We start from the raw sequence: 14,312 nt of genomic DNA on the forward strand, positions 1-14,312 counted from the left end.
GGTCACTTCCCAGGGCTGGGATTGAACTCATGCTGAAGTGGCTTTAGCTTCTTTGTGCTGTGTTTTAGCTCGCTGCGTCACCAGGGAAGGCCAAAATTGGGAATATTTTTATGAAATTTTAAAAGGTGTGAAGTTGTCTTGCTACTAAAAATCCTATCTCCCTGAGTTTGCACCTTACAAAGCAAGGCATATCTGTATCTCTGATGCCCCATTTAAAATCAGGAACATCTGGGCCCTCCCTGGTGGTGCAGTGGGTTAAAGCACTGCACTAAGAAGCTTAAGCCACTTCCGCATGAGTTCGATCCCTGCCTGCCCCGGAGGAGATCCACATGGCGGGGCAGACCTCTCCTGACTCGCTGCTGCTCCCCTCAGCAGTGTATTTCGCCGATCTGCCTGTTCTGCTCCCCACTCTGTCTCTGGTGAATCCTCCTCTCACCCTCCGCATCTCTAGCCTGTACCCCAATTCTGTATGAATAAATAAATAAATCTTTAAAAGAAATACAAAACTTTAAAATCAGGAACATCAAATACTACCAAGAGAGAATTCACTTAGCAACAATAGCATTGTTTTTGTTTTGTCTTCTTTTAAAGTCAGACACAAAGTGTGTGTGTGTGAGGGAAGGGTGTGTGTGTGAAGGGGGAAAGGGAGGAGGGATAAAGAAAGACACCAGTAGCAGGATCTGAGACACTGGTGACAATGAAACTTAATATTTGTCATCAAACTCACACGAAAAGGGCATCATGATAGCAAGTTTTGTTTTAACATAAGAGATTTTGTTACCAAGAATTCCATAAACTTGTCAAATTTCCTTTTCAGATGGGAAATTGTATGATGCATATGTCCTATACCCCAAGACTCAAAGAGAAACTCAGAGCCATGATATGGATACACTGGTGTTAAAGATCCTGCCTGGGGTGCTGGAAAGGCAATGTGGATATAAGCTATTCATTTTTGGTAGGGATGAATTTCCTGGGCAAGGTATGTTTTAAATGAGGTATGAAAATAACAAATGAACAAAAAAGAAAGCAGTGCCTCCCCCTCCTTTTTTTAAACCACAAAACCACAGGGAAATTTTGCCAGAACCTCCCTGCCTGATAGCCCTCGAGCCTAGAGATTTAGGACCAACCTCTCTTCTCTCCTTAGGTTTGTTCCCATAACTGAGATTCCTGGGTACTAAAACATGACTCTTACTTTGGAGAAGGACATGGTTAGCCCATCCACACGAACGGGTTACTTACGACATAGTCTTAGTAAAGAGATTGGAAGGAGATAACTGGTCATTTGTCCTCCTGTCTTTGAGATTAACTGCTGAGTGGTTTCTGTTGGTTTGAATATGTAAATCAGCTCATGTTTAAAACCAATTTTACATAATCTCAACTCACCCATTCATTTTTTATGTAAATAAAAAAGAAATTCTTTATTTACTTCTATGTAATTTGCCCTACACATTTACATATGATGTCTCTGAGCTTTGGTTGTCTCATGAGGACAAGGATGCTTCTCTGACTTAATTTACAGAATCAAATGAGGCAAAACCTGAACATGGAACTTAGCACATATTAGACACTCAATGCATGAAAATATCCCTTTTGTATTTTATGTTCTTTTCTTTGAATACTGCACAGTAAATGAGTAAAATTTGAAATAAATATCCTTTTTTTTTTAGTCACTAGGATCAAGATAATTAGCAATTGGTAGGGTTATACTCTGAGTCATTAAAAAAAGTTTCTATGTGCTTTCTCATATTCATAGTGAGGCTACAACTGTATTTAGGTTACATATTTCAAGTCATGAAATCATCCTCCAGGGGAAAATACAAAGTTTATCCAGTGCTTGTCAAAAACATGTGGAAGGTTCTTCATTTCAAAAATCTGTCTATATTCATTCATTCACTCATTCAACCTATCTTTATTGAGCAGCTACTATGTTCTAGGCAGTAGAAATAAAAAAGTAAATTAAAGAACTTACTATTGGTGAGTCTGTTCTTATAGCCTATGGGAGGCAATTAAAGAACCATCAGTATATGCATATTTGCCTGTTTTGATATTTCAATAGCCTTCCTGTCCCCTCTCCAATAAGTCATTAGGGTATATTTAATTTCTAACTTGTGCTGAAGTGGCTTTAGCTTGTTAGTGCTGTGCTTTACCTGCTGCACCACTAGGGAGGGCCTAATACCTATTTATTTTTTAAAATTCTATTCAGTATCTAACATATACGACCTTCAGCTAAGTCTGGAGTTTCAAAGTCAGTCATCCTTGTTCTGGGCAGTCTTGGTCTGTACTTGCACCAGATGGGCTGAAGAAAATAACCTTCTAGTCATTGGCTACCAAAAGATATGATTTATGAATATAGAGGATCACACTTTCAGGGAAACCAGAAAGGTTACACAGAAAGAGATAAATGTTAAAGATAATTTTGTTAATCCATATTTGAGGGTCATGTTTTTTAAAAAAGCCTATTTTATTTTCTCAGTACCCATTTCTTATATCCTCAGTTGCATAAGACCCAAACTGTCTTGATAGTGAGATGTTCTTTTTCTTCTCTATTTTCAGCTGTGGCCAGTGTCATTGATGAAAACATTAAACTTTGCAGGAGACTGATCATAGTCTTAGCACCTGATTTGCTGAGCTTTGACCTGTTAAACAACATGTCAGAAGAACAAATTGCAGTCTATAATGCTCTCATCCAAGATGGAATGAAGGTCATTCTGATTGAATTGGGGAAGATCAAGGACTACACAGTCATGCCAGAGTCAATCCAGTACATCAAACAGAAGCACGGGGCCCTCCAGTGGAGCAGGGACTCCATAGAGCAGTCCCAGTGTGCAAAGACCAAGTTTTGGAAAAAAGTCAGATACCACATGCCGCCCAAAAGGTACCCGCCATCTTCTCCTACCCAGTTGCTGAAGCACATGCCCTGTGACCTCACGGCAGGTTAGTGCAAGGCCAAGTGGGCTCATCGCCCCCTCCTGGAGAGCTTGTTTCATGGGGAGGCTCAAAGTTGGACAAGGATGCATCGCACTTGGATCATCCTCGTGAAGCTTGCTGCCTTGTTCTTGTGGGAGAGCCTGTGCTTGTTTGCTTTTTTTGATGAGAGGTGTTTCCTTATTACCACCTCCCCAGAAGACTCTTAATGACATATTGGTTCTGAAAACTCATGAATATACACTGAACATGGAGCAGCTTTAGCATTTGCGTCCCTAGGGAATGGGATTCTGAGGGAGGTTGAGGTGCAGTTCAGATGTCGGGAAGCTTGGCACTTGATGTGTGGCATCCGTGGGGCTTGAGATGGAAGCTGCAGTCCTCAGGGGGCCACAGACTGTGAGCTTGGGGCAAGGATAACAGTACTTTTGTCACCCTGGGTCACTGTCCACAGGGGAATATTTGCTGCGTCCATAAGCTTCTCTGACTTCTCGGCGCAAATAAATGACTGTGGCCACAATCTTAGCACATTGGCTCTGGAAATGACTTAGAGGTTACTTAGATCAGTGGGGGCCAGTAGGGGTATCTCTGGGATTGTCTAGAAATCACCTCCCCTCAGGGCCCCATGCTTTTAAAGTCCTTATCTGTCAAATCGAATCAATATTACTAAACATTCACATCTTTTTCCAACTGACCTGTATCAACCAGAATCTAAGCAACATGTGAGAGTCACAAGTCCTCTACTGAAATATGCAATTCTGGTCCAGTTAAAGCAAAATAACCTATCAGCTAGAATATCCTCATCTCAAGTCTATTTGTGATTTAACAAGTCACAAGGCATTTTTTGCTGCCACTTTCAAAGACTCTAACTTGAGGAGCTGAGTTATAGTCCAGTCCCCTGAGTCTGTGATTGACAACAGCGACCCTTTATAAATGCCCTGCGATGGCCTGAATGTTTTTGTCTTTCCAAAGTCAAATGTGGCCAGCCTAACCCCATTGTCCTGGTACTAGGAGTTGGGGCCTTGGAAGGTGACTGGGTCATGGACCAAGTGTGGAGCCCTTCTGATGGGACAGGGTCTCCCATGAAAGAGAACTTCACATATGCCAACATGCAAGGACGTTCCTTTGCATATGCCAGCATGCAAGGATACAAGAAAGAAATCAGTCACCAGGATGAAGAGCCTCACCTGACCATACTGGCTCCTGGGCTCAGGTTTCTAGTTTCCAGAGCTGTAGAAATAAACTTGTTATCTGTAAGCTACCCAGTCTGTGGCATTTTGTGATGGTAACTGCAGAGGACAAAGGTATGACCTCAATAAAAGGTCAGTGAGGGTTGGAGAGACACAGCCGTTGTGCAGAGGGAGTGTGAGGCATGAGCAGGATAATAGTGGCCCTGGGAGAGAGTGGGGAGACTGGCTGGTTGAGGGGATCTGGGCTTGTCCTTCTTCACAGACTGTGGATGGTGTGGTGCGTGGTGGGCTCTTAAGTGATGAGGAGCTCATGCTGGTGTTTTAGGATTTGTGGTCCATGGTGACTCTAGTATTGTACATTGTTTATTATCTTGCCCTCAGCTTGCCCCTTCCTTCTCAGCCATTTCCCTCCAAGGGGTGAAGAGACACAGAACAGCCTGAAAGTCAGTAGGGAGTGTGAGATCTTGGGGTGTGTCTCTCCAGGGGTTCCTGCGGTACCTATAAATTTGAGAAAATGGATTTCTAGCAGTGAGCCACTTGCTAGTGAATGACCATATTCAGTGAACACCAGTTTCTTGTAGTTTAAAAGTATGTAAAGTATACACGAATTCTTTATGAATGCTATTATATCAACCATTATATTGGCACACTATAATTTTTGTTATTAAAATTAATTTTATATTCTACACAGAAGTCTATTTTCTCAATAGCAGTGGCATTTTAGAGACACTTAACAACTATGATTCCACTAGCCTGTTAGGGTACAGGAGGGTGTCCCCTTCTTGCCATTTATTTCAACCCAGCCCTCTTGGAGTGACCAATAATTTTTCCCAAAGGCTCTGTTTCCTTCAGAGCCTTGTGGAATTTCTGTAGCAGGGTTCAGAACACTCATTATTTGGGATGGTAGTGGGAGAAAATGACCTGCAAAACTTTTATGTAACCCTTAACCTAAGATAGGGAAACCATTAATTACCCCATTAAGGAAAAGGCTAAGTCCTGATGAAGTCCTGATGGAGGCTTTAGTCAAATCCATCCAAACACAGGTTCCATGATCCGCAATGCAGTCCTTAAGATGTGTATGTACACCTTCTGTGGGTCTGCTTTCTTCTTTGATCCCAGTAGTTGAACACATAATTAAGCTGTGGAAGATTAAGGTGTAAATCACACACTAAATGAAAACACAAACATTTGAACGAATCAAACTTTACCATTGAAATGTAAGTAGGTAAGTAGGGGTTTGAAATAGTCAACTGTAACTGATGCGTTCTCACCCAAATCTGCATGGTCAGGTATCAGTGGACAGAATGAGCGTCAGGTGGAAGCTGAAGGCCACTGCCGGCTTTCTTGCCCACACATCGTCAGCTGGGCTTGGTGAGATAAATGTGGGTTCCGCCCTAGGCCTTAGAGGTGGGTGGAATATTCTGGGGGAACCTAGGGGGACAAGGGTGAGAGAGGTGGTGTTGAAGATGAAATGCAGGTGTTAAGTCCTTCAGTTAACTCCGGCTCAACTTCCTATAGCAGCAATGGGGTCAGTCACAAATCCCACTTCCTTGGGTCTCTTCCTGCAAATGCTGTGAGAAAGACTAAGTCAAATGAAATAAAGGGTCCAGGAAGGTTTGGTCTTTTCTCGGATGATAAACCGAGATGAAGACACCTGTGTGAAAGTGCTTGAGAGATTATCAGGGTGTCACAAGGGGCCATCTGGCCACTGTGGGTGACAGAGCATGGGGCCACAGCCCATGGATGCCTCCATCCTTGCCCAGGCCCTGCAGTGACTCAGAGGACTTCCTGTTGTGTCGCGCCTCAGCTCTTAATGCTGCTTCCTATTTATAAATTTTCCTCTATCACATAGTGACTTATCCAGGGCTGTGTCTGGAAATTTAAGATAGTGGAACATTCTTCCCTAGTTTTCTTCTAAAATAAAGTCTGTTTTACATTGATACATGGCCAATCTGCAAAGTCTGGAATAAGTGACCAGAAGTGCCCTTGGCTCTTCTGGGTCTAAACTCTGGGGGCCTCAAACCTCACACGGACCTTGTCTGAGTCCTTCATGGCTGGAGCTCTGGCTCAAGCATTCCCCCACCGATACTCAGAGGGCTTTGAAGGGATAATATTTGATTAAAAAGTGAAACCCTAGTCCTCTAAGAGATTCTCCACCTGGACGGGAAACTTAGAACTTGTCCTCTGGAGTCACTGTCCCTTGGAGATTGTCTCATCAGTGATAGATTGCCTGTGTTTTCCTACTCGGGCCTGACCTTCTGGATGCTACGAAAGGCCTGAATTCTGCAATTACCAGGAGATTTTACTGGACAAGAAAGAATAGCAAAAGAAACAGAATCCAGAGAGATATACCACTGGAAGATTGGAACAACAGGATGAGCACGTTTTTGTTTTCATCCGGAGGCCTCTAGTCCCTACCTACCTCCACCCTAGAAGGACATGTTTCCTGATTCAGGCCGGGAACGGGGCTAAGGTTATGGGGAGCACTCACACACCTGCCTGGGAAACGCTTGTAGGAGACGTGGGCAGATCGCCAGGCGCTGGAGCTGTGTCTGTCTTCCTCTACGCCATCAGATCCTTGCTGCAGCATCGGCAGGAGTTGGGCTTCTAGACACCCAGTTAATTTCAGTCATAAAGAAAAATTGGATGGAGAGATTGGGGGGGCACCGCTGTGGGTCCTGTGCCTAACTAGGGCAGTCCCTTCCCTCTGTGTCCACCAGGAAAAAGTTGACTGTTGCAAATATCAGAAGTTCCTGGAATCAGTTTCATTCTTGATTTTGAAACCTAAATCCATTTTGTTCATGTGAAAATTACTCATTAAAAAAAAATCCATCTAGCAAGTAAAACCTTTCTACAACTAGCTAGCCAGCTGTCCCTATTGAAATACTTACAGGTCAGTTACATCACCCCAACTGAAAACTGGGGAACACCAAGCTGCAGTCGTAGTTAGAGAAAAATGTGAGGATGGTGGAGTGTGACTTTTTCCTTTTCCTTTTCTCAGTGGGTGCAATGTTTCTCAATCGATCACTGGCTTCAACTGCTTTATTAGACTAACACAGGTCCCTTAACTGAGCCCCAGGGAATCTTGCCTCCCAGGGAGCCAGGAGCCTCAGGGCTCCCCTCCCCAACCCTCTGGGACACTCATGTCCTCCTCTGTATTCTCTTCCCTCCTCTCTGTTGTTATCAGTAAGATTTACTTATGCTCCCCGCCTTCCAGTTAGATCTTTCGGGAAAATTAAATCATTCCTAAGCAGTGAATCTTGGGCTGCACATGAATTTAAAACGAATCTATTCTATGTTGTTTTATTCCATTTTGTTTCAGCCTCTCTTAGTTTTTCAGAATACTGGTCTCATCACACCACGGGCAAGTACTTAACGACCAACTTCTGTGTATCCAGAACAGTCTGAAAAACACTGTTCCAGCTTCCAAGCCTTCTGGTTACCCCAGTTAGTCATGCTATTTTGCTTTTTTTCAGTCAAGGCTTTATCAAAAACTTATTTCCACTTTCTGATTATCCAACTTCTGGGTCAATTAGCTTTGTTGTTTTAAGTGACCGCAGAGCTGCAGAAATCTCCTAGCAGCAAGATTTCAAGTGAACATAAACAAAGCTTCCTGTCTGTGCAAAAGGATGACCTCAAGAGAAGAAAGCAAGCCTGTGGGTGAGGATCCTTGAGAAATAGTGAAGTATTTCCTCATGAGACCAGAGAAACTGAAATCCAATCCTTGGCAAGAGTACTAGCGGGTCGGGGCCGCCTCACGTCCCCACGGCGCCATTGCGCCCTCTGCTGGTGGCTGGAGTCGTGCGCTCCATCGCGGCCCTGGAGGGGGCTGCAGGCTGGAACTTACCCAGGCAGGCAACATCTGGCTAGCACGAGCCTGTAGGGTATACAAGTCCGCCTCCAGTCACTACCCTAAGGACTACATTATTGTTCTTCCTTCGCTGTGGAAAAGCTTGAGATAATGCCATTTTCCAACCCTGGGCTTCAGAGACTGTTGCGGTCTGCCCATGAGTGGATCGGGAGATACCACTTCATGTTACTGGGATTACCATGGATAGGGTAAGCCTGATTCCCTTGTTTAACTGAGTTATTTCACAGAGTAGTTCCATCGTAAGAAAAAACAATCCTATAAAAAATACAAACTCTTTAGATAGGGATTTTAGTTTTGCTTTTTAAATTGAAGACAGATTAATTCATGATATTCCTCTAAGGTTTTGGTTTGATTGCTTTTGTTGTAATAGTGGTAGCATTGTTGTGAAATGTTTATGAATAAAATGCTATGATGTTAGAGATTTGCCTTGAAATTATCCAGTGCAGGGAGAAGAGAGAGCATGGGAGAATTGAAAGAGTGAAGTTCATATGGGTCCATTATATTATGTTTTCAATTTTGCATATGTTTGAAAATCTCCACAACACAAGGCTGAAAAATTGATGTAACATTGATTTACAACACTGTCTGATTTAGGGAAACAGGTTCGCACCTCCAAAGGTGCACTTCAGGACAACACACCTACCACCAACGTACTCATAGGCCTTGACCTTGACCCTTGGGCTCCCCCCCCCCCCAAAAAGGATAAGAAAAAGAGAGAGACTCTCAGACATTTGAGAAAATTTGCCTATGAGAAATTAAGGTTTTTTCCCCTGAAGAGTAGGATGAAGTTAGCAAAGAAAGCTTTTTCTTTTGTTTTGTTTGCAAAGAATAAATAGCTTTCTCTTTTCCTTTGATTTGTTCATTCAAAAAATTCATAAAATAGTCAATTATAGATATAACATGGTAATATACATCAACTATAATACTGTTTACTAACTACTTGGAGCAGATATAGATATTTACATAAATTTGATTTTACACTACCTACCTAATTGTTCCCCAATAAAGTACTAACTTATCAATAGGGCGGTAATACGAACCAGTAGTTATAGAAGTACATATTGTAATTTTTAATGGTTACACAGCATTCTATTAACTATATTCAAATGAATGTAATTAATTCTTGATTTATGGATGTCTGGGTGGTTTTCAATTTGTTACTTTTGCAAATACAGTACCTTTATGGGATGGCTTGTGTGGGAAAAGTATAACTCCCAGGTGCAGACATCTGAGACATCTTCCAGATTCCCCTCCAGAACTGGCACCAGTAATGACTCACACCATGTTGGTTGAAGATGCCAGAAAGTGAAATGTTCCAGGGAGTCCTAGTGACAAACTTCAGATTCTTCAAGTTTCAATTACTATTTTAGTGATGGCAATGGGAAATTTCTTGTTATAAGTTTTTGCACATTTCAAAAAAAAATATTAGCAAGATGGATGGAATGCTTCTGTTGTCAAAAGACAACATCCCTGGCCCCCAAATGCAAGGGGAGAAGTGGTTAGCGTCCCCCACTATTCTGGGGGAGTAAATTGCTGAAACATAAGCAACAGCAAAATCTGACTGTGCTTTCTCCCCAACCTCAACCAAAGTAAAAGAGCTAATGTTGTATTTTTGGGGTTTTCTATACTTAGGGCGCCATGGGAAGAGGATGGAGGAAGGAGTTGAATCAGGCAGGCTGCAGGGGAGCGGATTTGCAGAGCCCCCCTGTAGCAGAGGTTTGGGATTTGAGAATGTTCCTGGTGCTGCTTGGATGCCACCCTTTCTGACTTCATTTCACAATCCCCAGTTGACAGGGTACAGGTAGGCTTGAAAATAGATGCTTGGGGACTTTATTAGGGTGGGAGGTGACCAGTAGCAAGGGAATGAAAGTCCATCCCCTTCTCAGTTTTTCAGCTCTTCTCATTCAAGCAGTATGGGTTAGTTTTGGAAATGCTTGCAAGGGGCTTACTGTTTTGCTGTTGCTGTTGTTTCAGCAATTTAGTCCCTCAGGGTAGTGGGGGAGGCTGTGTCTCCCTTTGCATGTGGGGACTCACTGATGACAGACTGACCCTCTGTTATTCCGGGTGAAAATAAAGTGTCACGGCATTTTACTAGTCCAGCAGCTAGTCTGTACATCAGACTAAGCCACTGCCTTGTGTGGAGTTGTGGGCCCACGAGCAGAGAGCTAGCTCCTGCAGGGCGCTCCGAAGAGATCTGTGGGATGGATGGATGACGATGCCGAGGGTGCAGGGAGTGGGAGGATCAACAACACCTCCCCTGACCTCTCTTCTTTCCAAGTTTGATTTGTGAACCTGCACAAAGTAAAGATATTCTAGCCTGACTTAATTTGTATCCATAATTTGAGATTGGGGTTTGAAGGTCAAACATGAAACAGGTGGCACATTTCTTTTTCTTCCCACCCGTCTTCCTTCAAGATTTTTGCCCAGTGCAGCCCCAAGGAAGCTGAGCATGCTCTGGGTGTGTGACCTTCCCAAGGTGGGACCCATCTTGCCTCTCAAGGCTATGAACTGAATTCAAAAGGCATTCTTTGCCTGGGTTTCTAGAAGCTTCCACCTCCTCTTCCACAAATACCTGGTCCAACCTTCACCTTTCAAGGTAAAGGTGAGTGCCTGGTGCACTGTGCAGATGCACCTCAGAGAAACCACTGCATGAGGAAGACTGCAATAAAGCAAAGGTCATAATAAAGTGGTCACATGAATTTTTTTTGCTAAAGATTTATTATTTATGCATACAGAACTGGGGTACAAGCTGGAGGTGCAGGGTCGGTGAGAGGATTCACCAGAGACAGAGTGGGGAACAGAACAAGCAGATCCACAGAGTACACTGTTGAGGGGAGCAGAGCGTGGGTCAAGAAAGGTCTGCTGCGCCATGTGGGTCAGCTCCAGGCTGGGGATCGAACTCACACTGAAGCAGCTGTGGCCAGCTTGCAGTGCTGCATCCTAACCCATTGCACCACCAGGTAGGGCCTGGTCACATGAATATTTTAATTTCCCCAGGCATAAAAAATTATGTCTGCTGCAGTCTGTTAGTGTGCAGCGGCATTAGGTCTAAGAAAACCACACACACACACAGGACAGACTGCATGAAATGGGACAGATTCTCAGGAAACACATGCTTTTGGGAAAATGAAGCTGATAGACTTGTTCAACCCTGGGCTGCCACAGACCTTCAACTGGTAAACAATAAATATCACAAAGCACAATAAAGGGAAACACACTCAAGCCAGGTACACCTGTAGATACTTCAGGAAATACTTGGAGAGTACTGTGGGGGGTCACAGTGCTGTGACAAATATCCCAAGCTGCCTCTGTGGTTTACTGTCCTCTACTATTCATTCAGGAAATGGGCCTCCTCTGTGTTGAGCCCAAAGGTGTGGTGAGCTCACAAAGGTGAGCAGAACAGCGTGGGTACTGTTCTGATGACCCAATGGAGGGTTGAGGTAGCAGCAAGAAAGTGGAGGGATGAGGGACAGAGGTGACAGACCTGAAGAGCAGAGAGAGAGAAAAGGAACTCATAGAAGAGAAAATAAGTTGACTAGAGACCACCAGTTTCCCTATTATCCGTGTGTGTCTGTATCTCAACCTCTATTTCTGTCTCTATTTCTTGTCAGTGTGTCTATATTTATAGCATCATCTATATCTGCCTATATGTTTATCTATCTAGCTTTAATGCAACGATAGTCACAAGGGAATGTGGTCAACCCGATCATGACCTCCCTAAGTGAAAAGGCTGCACTGACCAAAGAGAACACCTGTCCCTCCCGCCTCCATCCACCACCACTATTATGCGTGAGTGTGGGAAAGAGCAGAGGTCATTTGGAATCTGGGGACAGACTTGTGTTCTCTGCCAAGCTGGCTAGTTTAAGTTAAACCCAAGGCTAAACCCTTTACCAGACATGCCCATTTGAGAGGTCATTTAGAGTATTGTAAAATGAATCATTCACAGTGGTTTTTCTACAGTACAACCTAAAATGAGCCCAGAGAGTAGGTTTGGGTTTCTCTGGGTCACCCTTTGGGAGGGGTGGTAGTGGTGCAGGAGAGGGGAAGTTTCTCTTTTGCTAATAAGAGAGCAATGTGAAGAATGGCTTGTTCTCAGCACTGCAGTTTTAATTGGCTCCAGAGTACCCAACCCCTCCCGACCCCAAACACAACCTCCAACCTAAATCACCAGGAGCCATTAATTATGTTTCCACAGGGTTTCCCTGCCATGCTATGAACGCTTCAGGCTTTCCGGGGGAAGTGTCTACTAATTTAACCTCAACTACAAGATCAGCACATTAAAACAAAAGCACGAACACAGTGAGGTCAGAGGATGCTCAAGCGATTCCACAATTACGCTCAATGTCCTGCAGGGGGCGCTCGGGTAATCTTTTTCATATTTCTAGCCAGGCTTGTAACGTTGATTTGACACAAAGCTGGGTACTGTAGAGATGGCCCCTCCAGGTAGGGAAAGCGTGAGAAGAAATCTTATGATTACGCCATGAACTGTTGCCTCAGGTGGAAGACATGTGTTGACCAGGTAATTGAGCTCAATGACAGTGGTAAAAAGTATTTTCTCCCAAGGTGAAACCCCTTTCCCATCAGATAGAAGCTCCCTTAAAAATAGTCTCACCAGGTTTTATAGCTTTGCAGTCACTTTTGGCTCTTTGAAGAGGCCTTTGGGGTGAAAAGGATACAGCTGCAGTCCCTATACAGCTTCTCTTCCCTCTCCGGGCAGACAGGAGCTGAGCTCCTGTGGTTAGAGTGAAGGGGACATGGGGTGCTGACGTGAGCCACTCTTTTGCCCCATCTCTCCTATCCTAGAAGGCGCTGAGAGCGATGGGGAAAAAAGGTATGTTCGCCCTTGACCATATATAGTGGCACCTCTCTCCCGCGGCCTCTGAGCTACTGTGTTTGCTGGTTATCTCCTGACCTTGGGTGGGTGACTGGAGACACATTCTTGTCCTGCCCGCAGGGAGGACCCCTGGCAAGAGTGCGGGCAGTGTGCACCTGTGGGTGACTTGACTATCCTTTTGGTTCCTTGGGGGTCACACATGGGTGTCCTCGTATCACATATTCCTAATGTCTGTGCTTTTTTGCACCTGGAGCTGCCTGCTCAGCTTCTTGCCTGGTCTGCTGTCAGGTACCCACAGGATCTACCTTTCTTATTAGAATCCTGTGCACATGTGGAGGTGGGACCAGCCCTGGCCTACCTCACAGTACCTGCCAAGCCACCTCTTCTCAAGTCAGAGACACAGGGGCCGTTTGGTAAATCTAGGGGCCCAGCACATGCCCAAGCAGGAACTGAAATCCCTCTTTCTTGCCGATACTCCAAATTTTAGAAATAAATCTCTCTGCACCCCTCCCTCCACCATGCCCCAGGGAAGGTAGAGAAGAGGGGTGATCTGTGGCCTTTCTCCGGAGAGGGTGTGGCTGTTCTTCGGGGTGATGAGGGCAGTGCCACAGCCCTACTGTCTCCTTCTCTGTGGGCCCTGGCTGCATCTGTCTGTACTTGGGTGCTGGTTAGGTAGCACCGTGGACACTCTAGGCCCGGGATCCACTGCTCTTCTGGCCCCCCCACCCCAGGCACTGTGCCAGAGATTCATGAGATGGCTGACCTTCCTACCTCCACTGTTCACCCAAAATGTTCACCTCAAAATGGACATGTCTGTTGGAGGGTTTAATTTAGTTCAGCCAGCTTGGCAGAGAGCACAGTTCTGTCCTGAGACACCAGATGCTCTGGCTCTTTCCCACCCTCAGACATGAGTTTAAACTCGCAAGAGCCAGAGTTGGGTAAGAAAAGAGAAAGGAAGGAAGGAGGAGTGGGCCATAGGATTGGAGGCCAGATTCACCAGGAGTCCTGACAGACGGGAGCAGACTTGCCTGGGAGACCACCTGACAGAGACAGTGGAGAGTGATGAGGGAAAAGATGTGGTCTCAGAAACAAAGACTCAGATGTGCTTTATGGAAGTCTCTGAGTGCCTTCGTTGCCTTGGACAAGTGATTTATCGGCATCGGGCACAGCTTGCCTCACCTGCGACTGGGGGACAAATTACTTACATTATTGTGCTGCTGTGAAGCTTCAATTTAACATACAGGAATTCTCTGACAGAGGATAGATCATAAAAGGTGTTATGAATATTAATTGTGAAGTAATCAGAGTTGGGTTTTCATGAAGAAATGTCTCCCCAGAGTCATTTATAAATATGGATACGAAGCTAAACTGATGAGGAGGAAGATTTCTTTCTTTCTTTCTTTTTTTTTTAAAGACTTATTTATTTATTCATACAGAACTGGGGTATAGGCCAGAGATGCGGAGCGTGAGAGGATTCACCAGAGACACAGTGGGG

The 14,312-nt window shown here is 44.5% G+C and overlaps 1 protein-coding gene across 1 annotated transcript in view; it reads left to right on the forward strand.

The window, feature by feature from the left end:
• Nucleotides 1-2,939, forward strand: part of IL1RL2 (interleukin 1 receptor-like 2) — a 25,616-nt gene extending 22,677 nt beyond the window's left edge. Inside the window, exons 9-10 of the mRNA XM_004686179.1 lie at nt 818-979; nt 2,554-2,939. Of these exons, the coding sequence (XP_004686236.1) occupies nt 818-979; nt 2,554-2,939 (548 nt within the window). The remainder of the gene's footprint in view (nt 1-817; nt 980-2,553) is intronic.
• The last annotated feature ends 11,373 nt before the right edge of the window (nt 2,940-14,312 follow it).

The sequence above is a fragment of the Condylura cristata genome, unplaced genomic scaffold (assembly GCF_000260355.1).
Source record: "Condylura cristata isolate star-nosed mole 26May11 unplaced genomic scaffold, ConCri1.0 scaffold00020, whole genome shotgun sequence".
Taxonomy (NCBI): Eukaryota; Metazoa; Chordata; class Mammalia; order Eulipotyphla; family Talpidae; genus Condylura; species Condylura cristata.